The 24962-nt window shown below is 60.2% G+C and overlaps 1 protein-coding gene and 1 non-coding gene across 2 annotated transcripts in view; one reads left to right on the forward strand and one right to left on the reverse strand.

The window, feature by feature from the left end:
- The window catches only part of LOC144258263 (uncharacterized), an 88612-nt gene that overhangs the window by 2188 nt on the left and 61462 nt on the right, over positions 1-24962 (forward strand). Inside the window, 4 exon segments of the mRNA XM_077806695.1 lie at positions 8652-8740; positions 10919-11045; positions 13788-13901; positions 14219-14701. Coding sequence (XP_077662821.1) covers positions 8669-8740; positions 10919-11045; positions 13788-13901; positions 14219-14701 — 796 coding nt within the window. The 5' untranslated portion in view covers positions 8652-8668.
- TRNAS-GCU (transfer RNA serine (anticodon GCU)) lies at positions 17899-17980 on the reverse strand. The gene has a single exon. It is a non-coding gene; the product is annotated as a tRNA-Ser (tRNA).

Consider the following 24962-nt stretch of genomic DNA (forward strand, 5'->3'; position numbering starts at 1 on the left):
ATACATGGCCTGATTTTGGTCCACAGCCTCTGGGTTCAGGCCTCAGACCTTGCCCCAGACTCACGGCTCCAGGCTCTTTCTACAACAGCAGAACCTAAGGGCTGACCGAGACCATGATTCTTCAGGGCACGTGTCCTCTGAAAAGTGATTTATTGTCTCTTTGACACCCATTTCCCCCTGTTCTGACTCCGCATCCCTCCCGCAGCCAGGGACAGAACCCAGGAGTCCTGACCCCCAGGCCCTCGGATCCACCCCACTTCCTGGTGTAGAACAGCAGCTCAGACCCCCCTGCCCCCCTGTGCAGTCCCCCTGCCTTTCTGGAGTGGGCGGTGGGGGGTGGCTGGGCTTTGTCAGACCCCAGCCAAACCATGGGGCCTGGCAAAGCTCCCACCTTCTTCTGTTTCTCTTTCGCAACATCCTGAGGGTGGAGAAGGGAACTCAGCTCGGCCCCCAGACCCTGTGAGCAGCTCAGCCCTGCCCCCCAGGGGATGTGATATGGGGCCTTAGGGAACCGTGGTGTCCATCTGATTCCCAGTGCGAACCTCCTGTAACCCCTTAGACCCCACTTCCCTCCCGGAGCCAGGAGAGACCCAGGAGTCCTGGCTCCCAGCCCTCCCCCCCCCGCCCCGCCATGTTCTAGCCACTACCTGCCACTTTCCTCCCACAAGACAAGGCACAACCCCGGCGTCCCAATTTCCATTCCCCCCCAGCTCCAACCACTAGACCCCACTCCCCTCACAGAACCGGAGGTTATATCCCCATTGCTGGGAGAGGTTCGCGGTCAGGCTCACCAGAAGTGGACTCTGCTCCCTGGGCAGCTCTCGGGAGGCTTCTCCTTCTACGGCATCTCCCCGCTTGTCCTTTTAGGAAACGCCTCCGAAATGTATCCCCCGCAAATCCAGCCTCGACCCCCCGCAACCCCAGCCCAGGCCCCTTCGCCCAGGAGAGAGCGAAGGACGGCAGAGGGGGCCATGGGAAAAGGGGGACACTTGCACCCCACTCGCCCCCTTGTGCGATGGCTCTGTTCCCAGCCGCTCCGCCCTGGGCGGGTCGGATGTGGGGGTGCGGGATACCCACGGCGCCTGCCCCCCACAGGCAAGGGGCCGCGGACAGCGGCGGGAGGAAGAGCGAGCTCCAGAGACTGACCAGTCCATCTGGGCGCGCGCTTTCGGGAGTGTGAGCGTGACGGGATGCGCGGAGGGGCAAGTACGGGGGGCGATGTATGTTCCCCCGGAGAACGGGAAACCAGAGGGATCAGGTGAGGGGGGCTGCGATCAGCATCATCGGGACGGCCCATTTCCAACCCTGGACAAGCCGGTGGGAGTAACGGGGGGGGGGCATTATACAAAGGAAAACTCTCCCCCCCCCGCAGCCAATTCCCCCCCTGCACTGTGCCTCGCGCCGTCTTCTCAACTGCTGGAAATGGGCCACCCCCATTCGTTTCGGGAAGGCAGGGGGCCCTTCCCCCCACTGATGCCTGAAGCAGCAGGAAAGATGCTGCCCCTCCCACCCCACCCCTGCTGCATCCCTCCCTGCCCCCTGAGCCACCCCCCCACCCGCACCCTGCCCCCTGAGCTACCCCCCCACCCGCACCCAGCCCCCAGCTACCCCCTCCCTGCCCCCTGAGCTACCCCCCCACCCGCACCCAGCCCCCAGCTACCCCCCTCCCTGCCCCCTGAGCCACCCCCCCACCCGCACCCTGCCCCCTGAGCTACCCCCCACCTGCCCCCTGAGCCCCCCCCTGCCCCCTAAGCCACCCCCCACCTGCACCCAGCCCCCTGAGCTACACCCCACCCGCACCCAGCCCCCAGCTACCCCCCTCCCTGCCCCCTGAGCCACCCCCCCACCCGCACCCTGCCCCCTGAGCTACCCCCCACCTGCCCCCTGAGCCCCCCCCGCCCCCTAAGCCACCCCCCACCCGCACCCAGCCCCCTGAGCTACCCCCCCACCCGCACCCAGCCCCCAGCTACCCCCCTCCCTGCCCCCTGAGCCACCCCCCCACCCGCACCCAGCCCCCAGCTACCCCCCTCCCTGCCCCCTGAGCCACCCCTCACCCGCACCTGCCCCCTGATCTACCCCCCTCCCTGCCCCCTGAGCCACCCCCCCACCCGCACCCTGCCCCCTGAGCCACCCCCCCACCCGCACCCAGCCCCAGCTACCCCCCTCCCTGCCCCCTGAGCCACCCCCCCACCCGCACCCTGCCCCCTGAGCTACCCCCCCTGCCCCCTGAGCCCCCCCCGCCCCCTAAGCCACCCCCCACCCGCACCCAGCCCCCTGAGCTACCCCCCCACCCGCACCCAGCCCCCAGCTACCCCCCTCCCTGCCCCCTGAGCCACCCCCCCACCCGCACCCAGCCCCCAGCTACCCCCCTCCCTGCCCCCTGAGCCACCCCTCACCCGCACCCAGCCCCCAGCTACCCCCCTCCCTGCCCCCTGAGCCACCCCTCACCCGCACCTGCCCCCTGATCTACCCCCCTCCCTGCCCCCTGAGCCACCCCCCCCCGCACCCTGCCCCCTGAGCCACCCCCCACCCGCACCCTGCCCCCAGCTACCCCCCCCTGCCCCCTGAGCCCCCCTGCCCCCTAAGCCACCCCCCACCCGCACCCAGCCCCCTGAGCTACCCCCCCACCCGCACCCAGCCCCCAGCTACCCCCCTCCCTGCCCCCTGAGCTACTCCCCCACCCGCACCCAGCCCCCAGCTACCCCCCTCCCTGCCCCCTGAGCCACCCCCCCACCCGCACCCAGCCCCCAGCTACCCCCCTCCTGCCCCCTGAGCCCCCCTGCCCCCTAAGCCACCCCCCACCCGCACCCAGCCCCCTGAGCTACCCCCCCACCCGCACCCAGCCCCCAGCTACCCCCCTCCCTGCCCCCTGAGCCACCCCCCTACCCACACCCAGCCCCAGCTACCCCCCTCCCTGCCCCCTGAGCTACCCCCCTCCCTGCCCCCTGAGCCACCCCCCCACCCACACCCTGCCCCCTGAGCCCCCCCTCCCTGCCCCCTGAGCCACCCCCCCACCCGCACCCAGCCCCCAGCTACCCCCCTCCTGCCCCCTGAGCCCCCCTGCCCCCTAAGCCACCCCCCACCCGCACCCAGCCCCCTGAGCTACCCCCCCACCCGCACCCAGCCCCCAGCTACCCCCCTCCCTGCCCCCTGAGCCACCCCCCTACCCACACCCAGCCCCAGCTACCCCCCTCCCTGCCCCCTGAGCTACCCCCCTCCCTGCCCCCTGAGCCACCCCCCCACCCACACCCTGCCCCCTGAGCCCCCCCTCCCTGCCCCCTGAGCCAACCCCCACCCACACCCAGCCCCCTGAGCTACCCCCCTCCCTGTCCCCTGAGCCACCCCCCCCACCCTGCCCCCTGAGCCACCCCCCCACCCGCACCCAGCCCCAGCTACCCCCCTCCCTGCCCCCTGAGCCACCCCCCATCCGCACCCTGCCCCCTGAGCCACCCCCACCTGCCCCCTGAGCCACCCCCCCTCCTGCCCCCTGCCCCCTGAGCTACCCCCCCTCCCTGCCCCCTGAGCCACCCGCCCCCTCCCCCAGCTACCCCCCTCCCTGCCCCCTGAGCTACCCCCCCACCCGCCCCCAGCCCCCTGAGCTACCCCACTCCTTGCACCCTGAGTGGTTTTGCAGGTTTTTGAGCTGAGCCCCCTCCTTTGAGTTATAATTTTTGGTTGACCCCCTCCCCTATTATCTGGAAGAAAACCGAAGTGTTTAAGCTTAAGGAGCCCCTGGAATCACCATTAAAGTTACCCCCTCCCAAATCTGAAATCTGATGGGGGGGGCGGGGGCCTGAGACGGGGTGTGTGACTATGGGGGGGCTGGGGGGAGAGGGGATCTTGTGCTCTCTGGGCAAGGGGGGAGTCAGCAACCAGGAGACGAGCTTGTGCGAGGAAGTGACTCATTCTCCCCCCGCCCGCCCCCCCCGGGGAGCTCACCCTTCGCAGAGACCGGCCTGGGCCCCACAAGATGAGAGCGGGGGGCTGCGGGGAGGGGGAGGCAGGGATCCGGAGAACAGAGATCGGACCCTGGGCACGTCCTGGAGTAATGTCCAAGCCCCTGCTGCTTCCCCGCCCCCTCCGAGCTGGGGAGAGACTTCCCCTGGGCCCAGCCGGGGTGGGGGATTTCTCTGGCTAGGACGAGCCCCCCCAGCTGATGGAGAGACCTCGGGGAAAGCGCGGGAATTGGTGGCTCTCATCCACGCCTAGAAGATCAGGGTTGGGAGGGAGGCATCTAGTCCAAGACCCCTGCTCAAAGCAGGACCAATCCCCAGCTAAATCATCCCATAGGGCGTGTGTGTGTGGGGGGGCGGGCGGCGTTTGTGGGGCTGGTGGGCAGACCCGTCCCTGCTGGGGTTTCCCCTCTGGGGGTCTGAAGGTGTCCGGGAGGGAACGGGGGGTGCAAGAAGAAAGGGAGGGAAGAGACAGAGTGAAATGCGGTAGATTGAAACCGTCTCCACGGAGTCAGGAAATTGCAAGGAGAGGGGAAGAGAAGGGTTCCCAAAGCAGCAGGAAGGGGGGTGGTGATGAAATCACCTCTGACTTTGACAAGGAGGGGAATGGTTTTGCTGTTTCTCTCTCCAATATTGATAAAATTCTCCCCACGTCTTCCCCCATTTCTCTCTGTCACATAGGGCTATAAAATACACGTGGATCTCCCCCCCCTGCCCCCCCGCCCCGGTTTTCTTTCTAATTGTAAAACGTTAATATGAAACCTTTTGCATTTGGCCCCTTTCCTCAGATTATTGAATATTGACACAGAGTCCTTGGTAACGTTCCCCTCTCTTTCTCTTTGTAAAAGATTGATCATCCATTAGCTCACGTTTTACCTCCACTGATTGTCAATTATGGATATAAAATCCCTGACACTGTCCCAGTTTCCTCTCTCATTAGTGAAAATTGATGCAAAATTCCTTAGTTTCCACCCTTTCCTTTCATTAGTAACCACTGATCCCAAAGCGCAGGTTTTGCTATTTTCGGTGTAATGATCAAAGGTCAGATAAAATCCGCCCAGGTTTGAAGTTGTTCCCCCCCCTTGTTCTTTAATGACCGCACTTTCCCCTTTCGGGAGGAAATCTGCCCCCCTGAGTCGTTCTCCACAGGGGAGGTGGCAGGGGGCTGGATTCCCTAGTGATCGGCTTTGCCCTCTCGTTTATGTCCCCTTTTATCTCCATTTAAATGGTGGCTGATTAGAGTGACTTGTCCTATATTTAGTAGACCTCAAAACCAGAGGCCTCACCATATTTGGGGGATCAGTGTCTCCCAGCTGCTAACGGGACAGCTGGCTGGACCCTTTCCTTTCCCCCCCGATGGGGCAGGCTGAGGGGGTCACTCCCCTTGGGGCAGGGCGGCAGACCAAGTAACTACTTCTAAGTGAGAGCTGGACAGATTTCGGAGTTGCATTGTGTGACGGGGGTGTTACGTTCCCCAAAACTCCAACTTCAGGGCTTCAGCCGGGCCCTGCAGGTGTGAAGAAGGGATTGCCTCCCTGCCCAGATAGATCTGGGCTTTTTGTCTCCTTCCTCCGAAGTGTGGGAGACGGCCAGGGCTGGAGACGGGACATGGGCTGGGGTGGGGTCGGGGCTCTGGGGTGGCACCAAACATTCCCTCTCGCGGGTGCTTGGCTGGCTGGTTCTTGCTCACGTGCCCAGGGTCCAACCGATCGCGGTGTGTGGGGTCTGGAGGGAATTTCCCCCCACATCAGACTGGCAGTGACCATGGGGGGGGGTCTGCCCTGCTCTGCCGCGTGTGGGTCACTCACCACGATTAACGGGGTGTATCTCACTCACTCATTTCCCTGCCGTGCCAGGGGCCGTCAGCACCCCGCAGTCCCCCCTCACTTCTCCCTGCAGCGCAGGATAGTTTAGGCTCCTGTGGGCTGAGAGACTCTGGTCTCAGGTCAGTTGTTGGGTTTAGTGTGCGGTGCTGGGTGATGCTGGTGGCCTCTGATATACAGGAACCGAGGCCAGAAGACCAGGGGGTCCCTGCTGGCTTGAAACCCTATGACCAGAGGATCCCCAAACCCCGTGACCAATGGTCCCCCCAGGAGAGGTTCCTTCGGTGGCTGATTTTAGAGGTTAGTATATTGTGCCCATTGACCTGACCCAAAGATAATAAGGGTCTTGTTCCTGAGTCAGGGCACACAGAATTAAATACAGAGAGTTCAACGTTTTGCAAGGGCCCTCGGGGTGTGTGGCAAGGACACTCAGGCTGAGGGTAAAACACAGCCTTCGAGATTCTTATTAAAATTAATAGAAAAGCCACCAAAGCTCCAAGCCACAAAGCCCAGAAGAAATAACAAGAGTTCTGGGGCTACCGGCGAGATCATCCTTCGCAGACGCGTCCCAGATTAGCCCCCCCCCACACCCCACAGCCCCCCCTTCCTGAGGGGCCTGGTGGTAAGAGACCGAGAACCAGCCTCGGCTTTGGCATGCCAGAGGAGTCCGGCTTCCCCAATGCTCTCGAGGCTGATGGGGAATAACAGAGTGGGTAGGAAAGGCTTAGCCCCAAACGGGGCAAGAACGCACCCCCCCTTTGGAGCACGACTGCCAGAAACTCCTGAGGAGTAGGGGGGCCACTAGTGCCCGGACTTACGCCCCACCGGCTCTCCGCCCCGAGGCCTCACCCTCATTCCACCTCTTCCCTCCGAGGCCCCCCACCACCCACTGCTTGCTCCTCTTCACCCCTTCTCCGCCCGCGGCTCGCCCTCAAGGCAGGAGGGGGCAGAGAGGAGCGTGCGGCGGGGGGCTGGGGGGCAGAGAGGAGCGTGCGGCGGGGGCCTCTGGGGAAGGAGGCCAAGCCGGGGTGGGAAAAGCTGCTTCCCCACGGTGGTTTGCCCCCTGACAGGGTCTTTGCCCAATCCTGGATAGTCACGTCAGTGCCCAGCCTTCCCTTGGACAAATCCAGTCGCCTCACCCCCACAATGCCGGGGTGCCCCCGCTCTTCAGGCGAGCACGGTCACACCTGTTAATACCCAGGAGCTCGTTCTCGAAACCTGCTCCTTCTTGTCTGGTCTGCTTTCTGGGGGTGACTTCCATGCACCTGCCGCGTACTCTGGGGTCACTGGGAAGTCCCAACTTTTCTTTTCTTTTCTTTTCTTTTCTTTTCTTTTCTTTTCTTTTCTTTCGGTAAACGTACCTAGTTCTGCAAAATCAGAAAGCGTATCCATGAGGCCATCTCTCTACGCTGAAGGCCACAAGCCGACTTCACCGCAGTTCCGCTACCTGGCTGAAGCTGGTCACGCAGGGTGCAGGCCTGTGGGTTCCTTGCTGTACAGCCAAACATCATAGAGTGAGCCAAAGAAAAAGAGAAGGCAAATATAACAAAACAAACAGCAAGCCAGTAAATAAAGGCAGGCTATAATAAAGCCAGCCAGCCAGTTATGCCTTCCCCCAGCACTGAGATGCAGCCACCTCTGAGGTGGGTCAGTGGCCATTATTGGTCAGGGACAGGGCTGGAAGTTTCTTAACTGTTGTGGCTCCTCCGTGCCCTCCATCCTCCGGTGAAAGCATCGCCCAGGGCTCCCTCTGCCTGTGTGAATGGCTGGCAGGGGGTGCAGGTACTGGTATCGAATCTGTGTCACAGCTCAGGGAACTGCACCTGTGTTCCCCCTCCTGGCCCATGCTTAGGCTTCTGGCTCCTCGCAGTCACCTCGCTTGGGCAGAGACCCGCTGCTTTCTCCCTCCGGACTGGGCCGCACAGCTCCCTGCTTATACAGTGATATTCCCAGCAAGCCAGACTAGCCGAACAGGCCAGCCTGTGTACCCGGCTTTTTCTCCAGCTGCTGTGAACAGCACCACGGCCTGCAGTTATATGGTTCCACACAAAGCTGTCTGAGCAAACACTTATTCTTAAGGGGAAAACATTACAGAGAGAACATTTAAACAATAAAAGAACCTACAGGCCTGCTAAAAAGCTTCCCAGAGCTCCTCTCCCCGCCAACACACCCAATGCTCCCCCAGGGCCTGGCAGGAGTCAGCCCTTCAAACCCCACCAAGGTTTGTGGTTACCAGCTGAGAACAGCCTTAGCTCATAACCAGAGCGGCCGCAAACAGGTCAGTCTTTTCTAGACTCAGCTGGGGCCTTTGATCTCGGCCGCATGGAACAGGTGATAAGCAGGCAAAGGCCCGCTCCTCTGGGCATAGCTCCAAAACGGGGGTGGATTAGCACACGTGCCCATGGGGCCCATGCCCAGTGGCCCTGGCATGCTTCCCCTCCCCCTCCGTGCGGAACTGGCCCGAGCCCCCCTGAACCCCCGCTGCTCACCCTTCCCCCAAGGCTCTTTTGGGCAAAAGTTGGCATCAAAAGTATCAGACTCACTCGGCCCTGGCAACCCCGGGGGCAAATTAAGCCTCGGATGGGGTGGTCGGTAGGGCGGGGCCAGGTCTGGGGAAATCCCCCCAAATGACTCCTGCGGTTCTGCTCTCTTCTGCCCTTTGGGTCAGAGTCTGTGTCACTGGGAGAGTTTCAAAATCTCCCTCAGTTTCGTGCTGCTGGGAGGGGGCTGGGGCCGGGTAATAAAAACGGGACCAAGCGTTTTCTCAGCCTGGCCCCAGCTACAAGGTTTGTCTGCAGGGAAAAGCCCCTGGGGGAACCTCTGCTGTGACGTGAACTCAGCCCTGCTCTGACTGCCTCCCCTTTCCCCCTCCCAGGCTGCCGAGCCCTGGCCATGGCTTGCTCCGGCTGGTCCCAGCCTCCCCGGGGACAGGGAGCGGAAACAGGGGCCGTGGAGCCCGCTCAGGTAGGGATCCTGGTCGAGGGAGAGGAGCAGAAACTCCCCAGGAGGGAGAAACTTGTGGGGAGTTTGGTCTGGAGGTGGGAGAGGGCAGAAAACAGACAGGGTGGATAAAAGGAGGGGGCCAGGGTGTGACCCACCTGCAAGGGCTTGTTTCACCCGGGCCCGTGATTCCAGGAACAGACCCATGAGGTTTGGGGGTGGAAGTTCCCAAATTTGTGCGACAGGAAACAACACAAACACCACCACCACCACCCCACCCCGCCGCAGAGAAGGTTGGGAAAAATTACCAGCTCCCCAGTGCTGGAGCCGCCAGCCAGAGTGTAGAGGAGTCCCTGTGTATTTAACGCAGTTTTATTAACCAGGAGGTAAATAGCACATAACCGGGTAAAACCCTATAGTCAGGGTCACTGCTGCCCACGCCCGATAATACCCACGAATGTCTCCAGCCATGTGTCCTGATGCAGCAAATGCAAAATGCAAGAGTCCCGTGGGCCGGCGGACTCCCGAGGAGCCTTGACGGCCAGTGACGACAGTTAGCAACTTGGCTGACAGCTCGAGCGACTCACACAGGGGAGCACGTGGCAAGTCTGTCCACAGATTTAATAGGCGGCAGGTAGTAAAACCCCCAAACCCTGACCCCCTGGCTTGAAGACACAGCTCAGGGAGCTGGAGGGCTAACTCAGGCTGGCGGGGAGGAAGGGGGGAGTTTCCCCAGAAAAGCTGTACAACCCGGTAGGGTTGCCAGGTGTCCTGTTTTCGACCCGAACATCTGGTCGAAAAGAGACCCAGGCGGCTCTGACTGGGCCGTCAGTCGGGTTGGCGGGGCTGGTAGGCTCCCTACCTGGCTCCGCGCAGCTCCCCGGAAGCGGTGACATGTCCCTGTGGCTCTGAGGGGCAGAGGTGGCCAGGGAGGCTTCACGCGCTGACCCCGCCCTGTGCGCCGGCTCCGCAGTTCCCATTGGCCGGGAACCGCCTGTGGGTGGAGGCAGTGCGCACTGTGCAGAGCCACCTGGCTGCGCCTCCGCCTAGGAACCAAGGGAGCCCCCTGAGGTAAGTGCCACCCAGAGCCCGCTCCCCTGTGCCCCAGCCTGGAGCCCCCTCCCACACCCTAACTCCTTCTTGGAGCCCGCATCCCCTCCTGCACCCCAACCCCCTGGCCGAGCTCAGAACCTCCTCCCACAGCCAAACTTCCTCCTGGAGCCTGCACCCCATACCCCCTCCCACACCCCAACCCCAACGCCAGCCCTGAGCTCCTCCCGCACCCAAACACCCTCCCGGAGCCTGCCAGGACTCTGGGGGAGCCTCCTCTCTGGGAGCAGCCTGTCTTCAGGGCAAGAAGCTCTCCCGGCTTCCACCTTCCTGGGTCTGACCTTGGAGCATTCAGCCTCCCCTGCCCCTCCGTGCGCTTCCCGCAGCGAGTCCGCCCAGGTGGGGTCCTGGGGAAGCCAGAGAGTCCTGCCCCCCGACTCCGCAGTCAGACGGGACTCTCAGCCAGCCGGGAAAACAGAGGTTTATTAGACGACAGGAACACAGCGTAGAACAGAGCTTGTTAGCACAGAAATCACTGACTTTCAGCCAAGTCCATCTTGGGAGTCCTGGGCCAGATGCCCTGGACTCCCCCTCTTCCAGTCCCCCCACGCAGATTGCCCGCTTCCCGCGACCCGACCTCCGACACCCCCCTCATGCCCCCCTCCTTCTCTTTGTCTCACTTCCCGGGGCAAAAGGTGTCACCTGGTCACATCCCTGTCCTGGGGCTCAGGTTACGAAGGGCACCGGCCATCACCTACATGCAGACAGCTGGGCAAACTCACCACCGGCCCCGAGGGCCTCAGCAAAAACCACACACCCGATTCCCACCACCGACGTGTTGGTGCAGTACACAAGGGAAACTGAGGAACGCAGAGTGTTAGTATAGGACAGTAAGACTCTCATGCAACATAACCAGGTGAATAAACCCCCACTTTGTCACAGCCTGTTTCCCTCTCTCTGCTGGGAGGGGTGAGGGTCTCTCTCTTTCTCCCCTCACCCCGATGCCTCCTGGCTGCTCTGAGCAGGCCGGGGGTGGGACTCTGCTGACTGTGAGCCTCCCAGTGTTTGCATTGAGTTGGCCCTGCTCCCCGGTGACTAGTGGGGCTGTGAGTGGGGCAGCAGGTCTTGAGCGGGGGGCTCTTGCTCTTCCAGGGGCCGGTGACCTTCGAGGAGGTGGCTGTGTATTTGACGAAGGAAGAGTGGGCTCTGCTGGACCCCGCTCAGAGAGCCCTCTACAGAGACGTCATGCAGGAGACCTATGAGACGGTGGCCTCGCTGGGTAAGGATTCCCGCCCCCGCGGTTCTTGGAAGGCGGAAATGAGGAGTTAAGGTTCACGTCACCCCCACAATGCCACCTTAACTCTGCCCTGTCTCAGCAACGCCCCAGCCCTGTGCCCTGCCCTGCCCCACAGCACTGGGAACAGAGCCCAGGCACCGAGCAGCACAAAGTCTCACGCCCGGGCTCGCGTCTGGCGTGGGGAACGGAAGCTGCCTTCGCTCTGACACTGACCCGTCACAGACGTGCAAAATGTTCCCCTCCCTTCACCTGCCCTCTGAGCCATTCCTTCACCAGCCCTCCCTGAGCCCTGGAGACCCCTCGCTCGTGTCCCACCAGACGGCTGAGCGGGCCCCAGGGGGGACCGCCACGGGCAGCCGTGACCGGAGGCAGGGTGGCTCTGTAGCTATCAATGGTCCGTGTCTGTGCGGATGCCTTACTCCCTAATACCAGGTACCCAGCTGTTTACTGAACCCTTACCTACCCCAACGGGGGCAGTCCGAAGAGAAACGCCCTATCGGTCCAGCACAGAGCCCTCTCTTTGAATCCCTCCACTGGCTCTCTGAGGGTCTGGCACAGCAAAGAAGCTGCTCGTCTCGCAGCCTGTCCCCACCTGACCTGTCCTCTCTTGTTCTGACTCCCACCTCCGAACAGCCCGTGACGCCAGCCTCCATCACCCCCTCGTTCCCTTTTCGAACAGTTCCCTTCATGCCTTCTCCCATGTCGCTCCTTGTGCTTTGGGGGGAGCTGCCCATGCACATCCCACAGACGACCTCGGGCTCCTCCTTCCCATCCCTCCTTAACGCTCTTCTTCTCCATGATGCCCACAAAAACATAACAATGGCTAGACTATTGGCGTGCCAAGACCACTGCCCGTCATGGTGACCAACGAGGATGGATATTAGGAAACACTATTTCACTAGGAGGGTGGTGAAACACTGGAATGGGTTCCCTAGGGAGGTGGTGGAATCTCCTTCCTTAGAAGTTTTTAAGGTCAGGCTTGACAAAGCCCTGGCTGGGACGATTTAATTGGGGATTGGTCCTGCTTTGAGCAGGGGGTTGGACTAGATGACCTCCTGAGGTCCCTTCCAACCCTGATCTTCTATGATTCTATGAATCGTCCCGGTGTTTCCTTGCACTCCCTCGTCTGTCCGTACCCACCTAGTCTCGTTCTCAGATTGTCAGCCTTTGCGGGCAGGGATCTGTGTTTGTCAAATGTCCGGCACCCTGGGGCCCTGATCCACAGCTGGGACTACAAGGAGCTACCGTCAGAGAAGTTGATAGTCAGTAATAATGGGAAGAGTCTGGGCACTGGGCCTGGGCGGCCTGGCAGAGGGAGGTTTGGGTCATGAGTTGGCAGGGCTGTGGGTAACGGGAAGGAAGGAAGGAACACAAGGAGTCTCAAGAGGTGGGAGGGCGGAGATTGGTAGGGAGAAAGGGGACCTGGTATCATAGCTACACGTCTGTCTCCTCCCAGGTCTTTCCGGGCACTGTCGCTTAACAAGGGACCACCCCGGTGTGTCTCAGCGTGAGCCATTCGCCTTCCCTTTCTGCTAGATTTCCTAAACCGAATTATTCACACCACTAATATGCTAGTATCCAGGTCAACACACAGCGTTCGCCAACATTACGGCGCAGCTCCAACTCTGCCTCGGAGGGGGGTTGGGGAAATTGGACGAAGGGAGACCTGGGAAGTTTGTGGCGGGGGTCAGTGGGACATAGGGGAGGTGAGGTTTGGGGGGTGTGGAGCTATGGGGGATCCCAGACCATAAACACAGAATCCCTGCCCAGGCCATATTGATATAGAGCCTGCAGCCCCTTCTTACGACAGTCCAGGTTCACTCTGGTGTACGTACTTTTTTCAAATGCTATATTCTCTTCTCCTCGCTCTACGGCTCGGGGCCACATCTCTTCCCTGCACCCTGTGGCCCAGGCACCTTTGCTGAAAGCTCGTGTTCCTCGCAAAGACCATACGCTCCATCCCTGCCACACACGTGTGCTTTCTAGTGATGTCCTCGGTTGGTAGGGAAACTTCTGGGGACCGAAAGGGTCTCACTTCACCCACTCTCCATCTGCAGCAGCCACAGTCTGTCTTCCCGGCAGGTTCCTGGCATCTCTGAGTCGGTCCCTCCTGAAGCCGCAGGGCCTGATTCTTCTTTCTCGCTTTCTCCTTTCCAGAGGAATCAGGGTCTGTTGCTCCTAAAATATAGAATCTAATTCACTGGAGTTATCCACACACTGGGGGATATTCATATACTCCCTTCCATTTCCCCGACTTACTAGAGTCCCTATTTCCTCAAAATGAGCTTTCCTGACATACAATATCTCTGACATACGTCATTCTGGGGCCTCTGCGCTCCCTCTTCTTCCTCACTGTGCTGAACCCCACCAGCCAATGCTCACCTCTGCCAGCTCTCCTATGCCTCATAGTCTCTGGTCCTCTCTATGTCAGAAAAAAGCATTTCTAGGGGGGACCTACCCACAATCTGGAGTCATCACTGCCTGGGACATGGAATTAGCTTTGCAGTGTTTTAGGAGTTGGATGAGTGTCTGGCCCTGTGTGGTCACAGGAGAGATGGGGATGCTTAAATCCCCCAAAGGCAGAGTGTCCAGCACCTTTGTGCAACTTGGGAGCTGGGCCTGGTTTTTTACTGCCTTAAAATGGCCTGGGGTTAAAACAATATTTTTTCTCGCAAGTGTCCCATGAATTCACCTGATGTCCCTTGTTTTCTTTCCCCTGAGCAGGGTTTCCAGGTTCCAAACCTGATGTGATCTCCCAGCTGGAACAAGGGGAAGAGCCCTGGGTCCTTGGTATACAGGACTCAGAAAACCACAGGATCCTGAGAGGTGCCTGCCCAGGTGAGGAACAATTAAACCATCTGCGATTCCCTACAAAGACCTTGTGATCTCGCTCAGTTCAGGATTTTCCCCAGCATGTGCCATATCCTCAGGGCAGATATTGCTCATGGCTTCCTGCCCATCCTGACTGACACCTGGCAGTAGCTCCCTCCCTGTCCTCCTGAGTGTTTGGATAGGACGTGGGAGCAGAACTGATCCCTTTTCTCTCCCCTATGGGGGAAAGTTTGGGGAATTCAGTTCCTGATTGTTTCCATCTCCCCAACACTTACATGGGTTGTCCATTCCTGTTCCTGAGGTTTCTCTCTCTATCCCAGCAGGTGGTGGGATGGTGAGTGAGAACAGGGAGCAGACTCTTCAGCGGACAGATGCTGAGCAAGGGGAACCACACAGGATGGTATTGCAACGAGCCAAAGGGCGTGTGTCCAGGCGTCTTGAGCAAGGAAAATCTCGTGAGAGTCAGCACAGGCCAGCGAGGCAGCAGCCAGGGGAGAAAGCGGGTAAATCCGTTAATTGTTGGGCAACTCACAAAGACCTCAAGGGAGCCACAGGCCAGCACAGAATCCTCACCGGAGAGAGAAAAAACACCGGCGCTGAGGGTGGGAAAAACGTCCGTAGCCGTTCGACCTTTATTAGACATCAGAAAATCCCCACCAGAGAGCAACCCTATCAGTGCCGTGCGTGCGGGAAAACCTTCACGCAGCGCCCACACCTCATTAGACATAAAATAATCCACACGCGGAAGAGGCCCTCCGACTGCTGTGAGTGCAAGAGAAGCTTCAGCCAGAACTCCAACGTTATTAGTCACATACTGGTCCCAGTATATACCCCAGTGCTGGTCCCCGTGCTGGTCCCCGTCCTGGTCCCAGTCAGACCCCTCTACTGGTCCTGGTAAGACCCCCATACTGGTCCCAGTGCTTCTCCCAGTACGTACTGTGACACAGTGGGAATGTTCTTAATGTTTTCTCAGACTACTGTGTGCGTGCCTCAGTTTCCCCTCTGCGTCACTCAAGTGTTTGGGTGGCGGGGTAAGAGTGTATGATCATGGCAGCGACCCCTAGAGGGCAGGAGTGACTGGCGGCCTGGGACAGAGACCGGCCAACGCTCTGTAGCCTGGCAGCTGATGGCCAGGCCACCTCCTCTGCAAGACGCAGGAGAACCGGGTGGGTGGGGGTGGGGCAGGGCAAGCCCCTGGGCCCCAACTCCATTTCCCTGGCAGGAGCACTGGGGGATGGAAAGAGGGGGGGACTGCAGCCAGAAGGGGTGGGGAAAGGCCCCCACTTGCTCTGGCCCAGGGCCCCACAAACCCCTAATTCTCCTCTGGGAAGAATAAGCTACAAGCGGCCTGGGACGGGCCCTTTAAGGTCGTCAAACAGTTAAATGAGGAGAACGAGGTAGTAAACCGGTCCAGCCGGGCTCACAGCCTCTGCGTGTACCACGTCACCATGGGGGAGCCGTACTGAGACAGAGAGAAGGACTCTCTGGCCATGGGGTGGGCTCTTTAACAAGTGCAGCCGTATCTATTTGGGCGGCTCTTTACTGTGTACGTGGATCACTTGCCTCTGATGTGGTTGCACCAAATGAAAGGGGCCAGTGCCAAGCTGCTGAGATGCAGTCCGGTCCTCCGGGATTACGAGAGGGAGGTGGTCCATGTTAAGGGGAGGGCCAATGTTCTAGCTGATGCTTTGTCAGAGAGACGGGGGGTCCTGACCTTCCCCAGGTCACCGGTTAAGTGACCCCACTCAGTTTGGTCTCAAAGGCGGGGAGAGATATGACAAAGTGGGAATGTTCTGAATGTTTTCTCTGACTACTGTGTATATGTGCCTCAGTTTCCCCTATGTATTTGGGTGGCGGGCTAAGAGTGTGTGATCATTGCAGCGACCCCTAGAGGGCAGGGTGTGACTAGCTGCCTGGGACAGAGACCGGCCAATGCTCTGTAGCCTGGCAACTGGTAGCCAGGCCTCAACCTCTGCAAGAATCAGCCAGTGGTGTTAATTGTGCAGTCGAGTTTCCTGCATTTGGGGAAATCGCAGGGGAAGCCGCTGTGCAATGGATGAACCTCACCCTGGGAAAACCACCTTGATGATCCTAGGTTTCAGAGTAGCAGCCGTGTTAGTCTGTATCAGTAAAAAGAACAGGAGGACTTGTGGCACCTTAGAGACTAACCAATTTATTGAGCATACGCTTTCGAGGGCTAAAATCCACTTCATCAGATGCATGCAGTGGAAAATACAGTCGGAAGATTTTATATACACAGAGAACATGAAACAATGGGTGTTGCCATACCCACTCTAATGAGAGTGATCAGTTAAGGTGAGCTATTACAGACCTAAAAGTGGCAATTCTTCAACAAAAAAACTTCAAAACCAGACTCCAACAAGAAACTGCTGAACTGGAATTAATTTGCAAACTGGACACCATCAAATTAGGCTTGAATAAAGCCTGGGAGTGGATGGGTCATTACACAAAGTAAAACTATTTCCCCCTGTTTATTTTCCCCCCTACTGTTACTCACACCTTCTTGTCAACTGTTGGAAATGGGCCCTCCTGTTTATCACTATAAAAGGTTTTTTTTCCTCCTGCTGATAATAGCCCACCTTAACTGATTACTCTTGTTAAGAGACCCCCATTGTTAAGAGACCCCCATTGTTTCATGTCCTCTGTGTGTATATATATAATCTTCCTACTTGTATTTTCCACTGCATGCATCTGATGAAGTGGGTTTTATCCCACGAAAGCTTATGCTCAAATACATGTGTTAGTCTCTAAGGTGCCACAAGTCCTCCCCGTTCTTTTTTCTTCATGATCATAGTATCTCCCCTGCCAGGTGTTAATGCAGAGCAGGTGACCTGCCGACCTGGGAAACAGACAAAGGAAGGAGGAGGGGCAACAGCGTGGCTGAGGCCAGGCAGCTGGAACTGGTTCAGTCTGGGGTTTGCGGACTCGGGGGGCAGGGCTGGGGCTCTCCACCCCCTGCCCGCCAAGATGGACTTTGCTGAAAGTTCCTGATTTCTGTGCTGGCAAGATCTGTCCTATGCTGTGTTCCCGTCGACCAATACACCTTCTGTTTTGCAATGCTGGCTGAGAGTCGGTTCTGACTGTGAAGTGGGGTGCAGGGCCTCCCCGGCTGTCCCTTCCTGGTGGACTCGCAGTGTGGAGCTTACGGGGTGAACAGGGGTGGGCTGATGATTGCTCCAAGGTCAAACCCAGGAGAAGCCGAGGCCGAGCAGGCTCCTTGCCCCGGTGACAGCGTGGCCGGAGGGGAAGTCACGGTGCACCTGAGTCCTGGCAAAGCCTCAGACAGAGCAGTTCCCGAGCTCGTAAACCTGTAACTCCGTGACACAGGCCCCAGGACTGCTCCCACTAAGACGCACATACTAGCCCCAGGGCCGGTCCCAGAACATACCCCAGAAACAGTCCCAATAAGACATGCATGCTGGTCCCAGGACAGGGACCAGTTCTGCCGTATGCACTGCGACCAGTGCCGGACCAGTATGGGGGGGTCCTGCTGGGACTGTATGGGGGGGGGGTCATACTGGGACCAGTACGGGTGTCTCGCTGACCGAAAGGCACTGAAGGGAACCGACTGCTTCAACTCCTTACTCCCCACAACCTGGACCCCCAAACCAGGATGCTTTTCAGCCTCAACCCAGGGCCTTCCTATTCCCAGTGCCCCTCAGTCCCAACCCACAGCCCCCCTCCTCTGCAAACTGCCCCTCAGTCCCAACCCACAGGCCTGGGGCATTTTAATAATTGGGGGAGGTCCCAGGTGTTGGGGGGAGATTATGAGGATGTTACCTTTTGAGATAAAAACTAAGAAATACAGAAGTCTTTTAGAAATCTCATATTTTGGTGGGTTTTACTTAAAGCAGGGATCCAGCAGGCCAGTCTGACACCTTGGGAAGGTTTTCCTGTGCGGGAAGAAACATGGGTTGGTCTGTAACTGCACCAAAGGGGGAAGAGGGTTGCTTGTAAAGGAAGAGAGAAGGCGAAATGCATCCGATGAGGATGGGATTCGAACCCACGCGTGCAGAGCACAATGGATTAGCAGTCCATCGCCTTAACCACTCGGCCACCTCATCTGAGCTGCTCAGTAGCAGACAGAAACTCCAGGGGAGGTAGGGACAATAAGGAGTTTTTAAATACGTTAGTGGAAGCAGGGTCTGAATGAGCTCCCCCTCTCCCATCTAGTGAGGAGCTGGGGGAAAGACGTCAGGAACAGACCGAGTTTGCACAGACCCGCAGCTGCGCAGCACAGTGGAGCTGCTTTGCCAAAAGGACCAGTTTTGTCTGGCGCTGGGTTACAAATCACTGAGATGTTGTTATCCTTATTGCATGAGTAAAGGGCGGCAGAGATTACTTACCCTGCCCTGATGGAGGGGCTAGGGGGGTGAGGTTCTGTCTTTTACTGGCCTGCAGACAGCTGATTGAGGGGGTCGCCCTAAACTGAGCCTGACTCGCTTGAACAGGGGGAGAGGGATGCTAAATGCCAGGGAAAAGGTGGGGGGATGACAGGTGTGTCTGTTTGCTGAGGTGGCTTGTGCCTGAAGATATGCTCTGACCTTTCCCTGTTCAGTGTTTGAAGGCAAAGCTAATTACCCTCCAGGGAGAGTTTGTTTCTGTTCAGTGATTAGCAGAGCGGAATTCCTGGCACGCGCCTCTCGGGGTTCTGTCCCAGACCTGGCGTCAGGACAGGGGTGCGAGGAAAGCCAAGGCAGTGGGATGTACTGGCAGTGAGGTTCCCGGCTGCCCAGGGCAATCGCGAAGAGCTGAAATCACTGAACACCTGGGTTAAGCAGGGGATCCTCAGAGCACGGCAGGTCTGCACAGCAACCCCAGAGACTTCTGAGGTGGGAGGTGAAGCCCTGCGAACACACCTCTGAACACTGGGTCTGCACGGACCAAGTACAGCCAATTGCGAGTGGGGTGCCATGGAGGGACAGGGGTGAGGTGTGTTAAATGGGCGTTTGTTGTGTCAGACTTTCCCACTGCCAGGTGGGAAACTGAGGCAAAGGACACTGCCCAATGCCTTGTGGGGTGGGGTTTTTGCCTACGGTTGCAAGCTTTTGAATGTGACTGTCGCATTTTCCCAAACTAATGCGTCGTTCCCTTTCCCGTTTATGAAAAGGTCTCTTTTGTTATACACTGACCAAGACCTTGTCAACGCTCCGGGTACGTCAGCATAACGGACTTCGCTCTGGGGTGGAATGAGCCACACCCCGAGTAACGGAAGTTACAATTTAGGAATTAGTGGATAGGAGCCCTATATCTAATTCCAAGATAAAGAAAGAAAAAGATATATATATACAAACTCCAGTTAAAGCCACATTTTAAACTTCTATGTAAATTTAGAGCAGTGGTTCTCAAACTTTTGTACTGGTGACCCCTTTCACATAGCAAGCCTCTGAGTGCGACCCACCCCTTATAAATTAAAAACACTTCTTAATATATTTAACACCATTGCGAATGCTGGAGGCAAAGCCGGGTTTGGGGTGGAGGCTGACAGCTCACGACCCCTGAGGGGTCCCAACCCCCAATTTGAGAACCCCTGATTTAGAGCAATCAGGAGCTTATACAGCAAGATATTCCCAATCCCAAACCTTGAAGTATCAGGTCTGGAGCTTTAACGCAGATCTCAGAAACACAGGTTTGCTACGTCGTACGCTGTCTTTAGCAGAGTTAAATAAAATCTTCTTAAATTGTTTTTCACTCCACTAAAAATCACATTTATTTTACTGAATTCTAATAATATGCGGCTAAGGTTTTTTCTCTTTTATTGAGAAAGGGAATTTAGTTTTCTAATTATTTTGGCACTTAGGTTTACTGATCACAATCCTGTACGTGACTCACTCCCCGTTCACTCCAACATTGGTATTAATATCCCACTGCATAGAAGAAGAGCAGGGGGACCAGAGGTGGATTGAGTAAACTGGCTTCTTTATTACGGTTCTTGTTCCCCTTGACCCAGTTGTCGAGTAAGCCCTGAGTTAATTACATGACACTTTTTTAGTTAAGTTAATATGTAAATATTTTACATTCACTACAACACTCCCCAAACCCTTCTTGAGTGAAATGAATGCCCATACAATGAATATTCATAGCTATAAGCCGAATATGATTCTATGAGCCCCTATTAGGGGGAGGGATAGCTTGGTGGTTTGAGCTAAAGCCAGGGTTGTGAGTTCAATCCTTGAGGGGGCCATTTAGGGATCTGGGGCAAAAATTGGGGATTGGGCTTTGAGCAGGGGGTTGGACTAGATAACCTCCTGAGGTCCCTTCTAACCCTGGTCTTCTATGTTTACGGCATTAAGCATATCGTACAGACATGTTTGAAGACACATGTCTTTGCAGTAATTGCAGCCACAGATTCCCTTGATCAGCCGTTCACAGGGATGGGGCCATGACCCCGAGCTGGTTTATGTAGCTGGGAAGGAAGGGAGGGGGAGATAACACTTCTTCACAGGACGGGTTTCCTTTAGACCACCACATTGCTTTTGCAGCTGCATCGCTTAGCTATCCTCAACAAGCTGCAGGAGCGGGCAAGGGGTGACACCCTACCTGCCCTCCTCTGTTAACCCGTACGTAGCCCAACAGCTCTCACACAAATTTTTAAGTTAAGCTACTTTACAGCTGTCCCTAAAAATACAATTTGAAATATGCGACCTTCATCTGCAGAGAGTCTACCGTTTTGTAAAAGAAGAGGAGGACTCGTGGCCCCTTAGAGGACGAGCCGATTTAGGAGGGGAGGGATCGCTCAGTGGTTTGGAGCATTGGCCTGCTCAACCCAGGGTTGTGAGTTCAATCTGAGCGTAAAGCTTTCGGGAGCTACAGCTCACTTCACCGGAGGCAACGAGTTTTGTGTTTAGGTAATTTTCCTTAACTGGCCCTGCTAAGGTGAGTACAAGCTAAGGTTACAGTCTAGAAGGACACGATTATTGGTACCGTTTTAAATAATGAATGACAAAGCACAACACGGTAATCACAGTAATGACGATAATTACTCCAGCCAGGACAGGCTGGGCATTTTAGCCCCCCACCCCTCAAAGAATTAAATTGAAGCATAAGAGAGAAATAAAATGATGAAACGCACAGACCGGTCGAAAACCGAAAAATAACGGCCCTGCAAAATCCTTCGCGAACTTCGAAAGACTAAAATTACAGAGAATGTAGGTGCCCGGAGCGACCCCCCCCCCCACACACTAATACACCTGTGTGTCGGGGGGAGAGTGTGAGAGACTGTGTGTGTGTGTGAGAGAGAGAGGGGACAGTGTGTAGTGGGGGAGTGTGAGAGAGTGACAGAGTGTGTGTTGGGGGAGTGTGCGACTGTGTGTGTGTGAGAGACAGAGAGAGTGAGAGTGTATTAGGGAGTGTGAGAGAACGTGTGTGTGTGTGTGAGAGAGAGAGAGAGAGACAGTGTGTGTGTTGGGAAAGTGTGGGAGGCAGTGGGTGTACTGGGGGAGTGTGAGAGAGTGTGTGGGGGGAGAGACAGAGTGTGTTGGGGGAGTGTGAGACACAGTGGGTGTGGGGGGTGTGTGTGTGTGTGTGTGTGTGGGTGAGTGTGTGTGTGTCTGTGTGTGGGGTGTGGGGGTGTGGGAGGGTGTGGGGGTGTATGTGTGTGTGCGGGGGGTGGGGCTGTGTGGAGGTGTGTGTGTGGGGGTGTGTGTGTGTGTGGGGGTGTGTGCGGGGGGGTGGGGGGGGTGGGGCTGTGTGTGGGGGGGGTGGGTGTGTGTGGGGGGGGTGGGGCTGTGTGGGGGTGCGTGTGTGTGGGAGGGGTGGGGGTGTGTGTGGGGGGTGTGGGGTGCATGTGTGGGGTGTGGGGCTGTGTGTGGGGGTTGTGTGTGTGGGGTGTGTGTGGGGGGGGGCTGTGCGTGGGGGTGTGTGTGGGGGGGGCTGTGTGTGGGGGGGGTGGGGGTGTGTGGGGGGCTGTGTGTGGGGGGTGTGGGGTGCATGTGTGGGTGTGGGGCTGTGTGTGGGGGGTGTGGGGGTGTGTGTGTGGGGGGGCTGTGTGTGTGTGTGGGGGGTGGGGGGTGTGTGGGGGGGGCTGTGTGTGGGGGGGGCTGTGTGTGTGGGGGGGGGGGGGGGGGGGGGGGGGGGGGGGGCTGTGGGTGTGTGGGGGGGTGGGGGGGGGGGTGGGGGGGTGGGGGGGGGGGGGGGGGGCTGTGTGTGGGGGGGGGGGGGGGGGGTGTGGCGGTGTGTGGGGGGGTGGGGGGTGTGTGGGGGGGGTGTGGGGTGCATGTGTGGGTGTGGGGCTGTGTGTGGGGGGGTGTGGGGGGTGTGTGTGTGGGGGGGGTGTGGGGGTGTGTGTGTGGGGGGGGCTGTGGTGTGTGTGTGGGGGGGGTGTGTGTGGGGGGGCTGTGTGTGTGTGTGGGGTGTGTGTGGGGTGTGTGTGTGGGGGGGGGGCTGTGTGTGGGGGGGTGTAGTGTGTGTGTGGGGTGTGGGGTGCATGTGTGGGTGTGGGCTGTGTGTGGGGGGGTGTGGGGGTGTGTGTGGGGGGGGGCTGTGTGTGTGTGGGGGGGCTGTGTGTGGGGGGGGTTGGGGGGGCTGTGTGTGGTGTGTGTGGGGCTGTGGGGGGTGTGTGTGGGGGTGTGTGTGTGTGGGGGGGCTGTGTGTGTGTGTGGGGGGGGTGTGTGTGTGTGTGGGGTGTGGGGTGCATGTGTGGGGTGTGGGCTGTGTGGGGGGGGGGTGTGGGGGTGTGTGTGGGGGGGGGGCTGTGTGTGTGTGGGGGGGGCTGTGTGTGGGGGGGGTTGGGGGGGCTGTGTGTGGTGTGTGTGGGGCTGTGGGGGTGTGTGTGGGGGTGTGTGTGTGTGGGGGGGCTGTGTGTGTGTGTGGGGGGGCTGTGTGTGTGGGGGGGGGGTGCGCGCTGGGGGAGGGTCGCACAAAGCACGCTGGTCCCGTGACGCTCTGCTCTCACCTGTCCGAGTTTGGCCCCGTCCAGCCCCAGCAGCCCCCCCATTCCCGACCCCCACGGAGCAGCGCAGACTCCTGCCCCCCCCGACCCCCGGCGCAGCGGAAACCCGGGGGGACCCCCCGACACGCTCTGCAGGCAGGAGGCTCCTGGGTTCAGCTTGGCCCGGGGCAGCGCCAGGCCTGGGGGGGGCGAGGGGGCAGCTGCGGGGGGGAGGGGGCAGCTGCGGGGGGGAGGGGGGCAGGCGCGGGGCAGCTGCGGGGGGAGGGGGGCAGAAGCAGGGGCAGCTGCGGGGGGGAGGGGGGCAGGCGCGGGGCAGCTGCGGGGGGGAGGGGACAGAAGCAGGGGCAGCTGCGGGGGGGGAGGGGGCAGGGGCAGCTGCAGGGGGGAGGGCGAGGGGGCAGGGGGCAGCTGCGGGGGGGAGGGGGCCAGAAGCAGGGGCAGCTGCAGGGGGGAGGGGGGCAGAAGCAGGGGGCAGCTGCGGGGGGGAGGGGGGCAGAAGCAGGGGCAGCTGCAGGGGGGAGGGCGAGGGGGCAGGGGCAGCTGCGGGGGGGAGGGGGGCCAGAAGCAGGGGCAGCTGCAGGGGGGAGGGCGAGGGGGCAGGGGCAGCTGCAGGGGGGAGGGCGAGGGGGGGCAGGGGCAGCTGCAGGGGGGGAGGGGGGCAGAAGCAGGGGCAGCTGCGGGGGGAGGGGGCCAGAAGCAGGGGCAGCTGCAGGGGGGAGGGGGGCAGAAGCAGGGGCAGCTGCGGGGGGGAGGGGGCAGGCGTGGGGCAGCTGCGGGGGGGAGGGGGCAGGCCGCAGGGGCAGCTGCGGGGGGGAGGGGGCAGGCGCAGGGGCAGCTGCGGGGGGGAGGGGGCAGGGGCAGCTGCGGGGGGGAGGGCGAGGGGGCAGGGGCAGCTGCAGGGGGGAGGGGGCAGGCGCAGGGGGCAGCTGCAGGGGGGAGGGCGAGGGGGGCAGGGGCAGCTGCGGGGGAGAGGGGGCAGAAGCAGGGGCAGCTGCGGGGGGTGAGGGCGGCAGGCGCGGGGCAGCTGCGGGGGGGAGGGGGGCAGAAGCAGGGGCAGCTGCGGGGGGGAGGGGGCAGAAGCAGGGGCAGCTGCAGGGGGGAGGGGGCAGAAGCAGGGGCAGCTGCGGGGGGGAGGGGGCAGCTGCGGGGGGGGAGGGGGCAGAAGCAGGGGGCAGCTGCGGGGGGGAGGGGGCAGAAGCAGGGGCAGCTGCGGGGGGGAGGGGGCAGCTGCTGGGGGGAGGGGGCAGAAGCAGGGGCAGCTGCGGGGGGGAGGGGGCAGAAGCAGGGGCAGCTGCGGGGGGGAGGGGGCAGCTGCGGGGGGGAGGGGGCAGAAGCAGGGGCAGCTGCGGGGGGGAGGGGGCAGAAGCAGGGGCAGCTGCAGGGGGGAGGGGGCAGAAGCAGGGGCAGCTGCAGGGGGGAGGGGGGCAGAAGCAGGGGCAGCTGCGGGGGGGGAGGGGGCAGAAGCAGGGGCAGCTGCAGGGGGGGGAGGGGGCAGAAGCAGGGGCAGCTGCAGGGGGGAGGGGGCAGGTCGTGGGGCAGCTGCAGGGGGGAGGGCGAGGGGGCAGGGGCAGCTGCGGGGGGGAGGGGCCAGAAGCAGGGGCAGCTGCAGGGGGGAGGGGGCAGAAGCAGGGGCAGCTGCAGGGGGGAGGGGGCAGAAGCAGGGGCAGCTGCAGGGGGGAGGGGGGCAGAAGCAGGGGCAGCTGCGGGGGGGAGGGGGGCAGAAGCAGGGGCAGCTGCGGGGGGGAGGGGGGCAGAAGCAGGGGCAGCTGCGGGGGGGAGGGGGCAGGCGGAGGGGCAGCTGCGGGGGGGAGGGGGCGAGAGGCAGCTGCAGGGGGGAGGGGGCAGAAGCAGGGGCAGCTGCGGGGGGGAGGGGGCAGGCGGAGGGGCAGCTGCGGGGGGGAGGGGGCAGGGGCAGCTGCAGGGGGGAGGGGGCCAGAAGCAGGGGCAGCTGCGGGGGGGAGGGGGCAGAAGCAGGGGCAGCTGCGGGGGGGGAGGGGGCAGGCGTGGGGCAGCTGCGGGGGGGAGGGGGGCAGAGGCAGCTGCAGGGGGGAGGGGGCAGAAGCAGGGGCAGCTGCGGGGGGGAGGGGGCGAGAGGCAGCTGCAGGGGGGAGGGGCAGAAGCAGGGGCAGCTGCGGGGGGGAGGGGGGCAGGCGGAG

Source organism: Eretmochelys imbricata, chromosome 28 (genome assembly GCF_965152235.1).
Source record: "Eretmochelys imbricata isolate rEreImb1 chromosome 28, rEreImb1.hap1, whole genome shotgun sequence".
NCBI classification, from domain to species: Eukaryota; Metazoa; Chordata; order Testudines; family Cheloniidae; genus Eretmochelys; species Eretmochelys imbricata.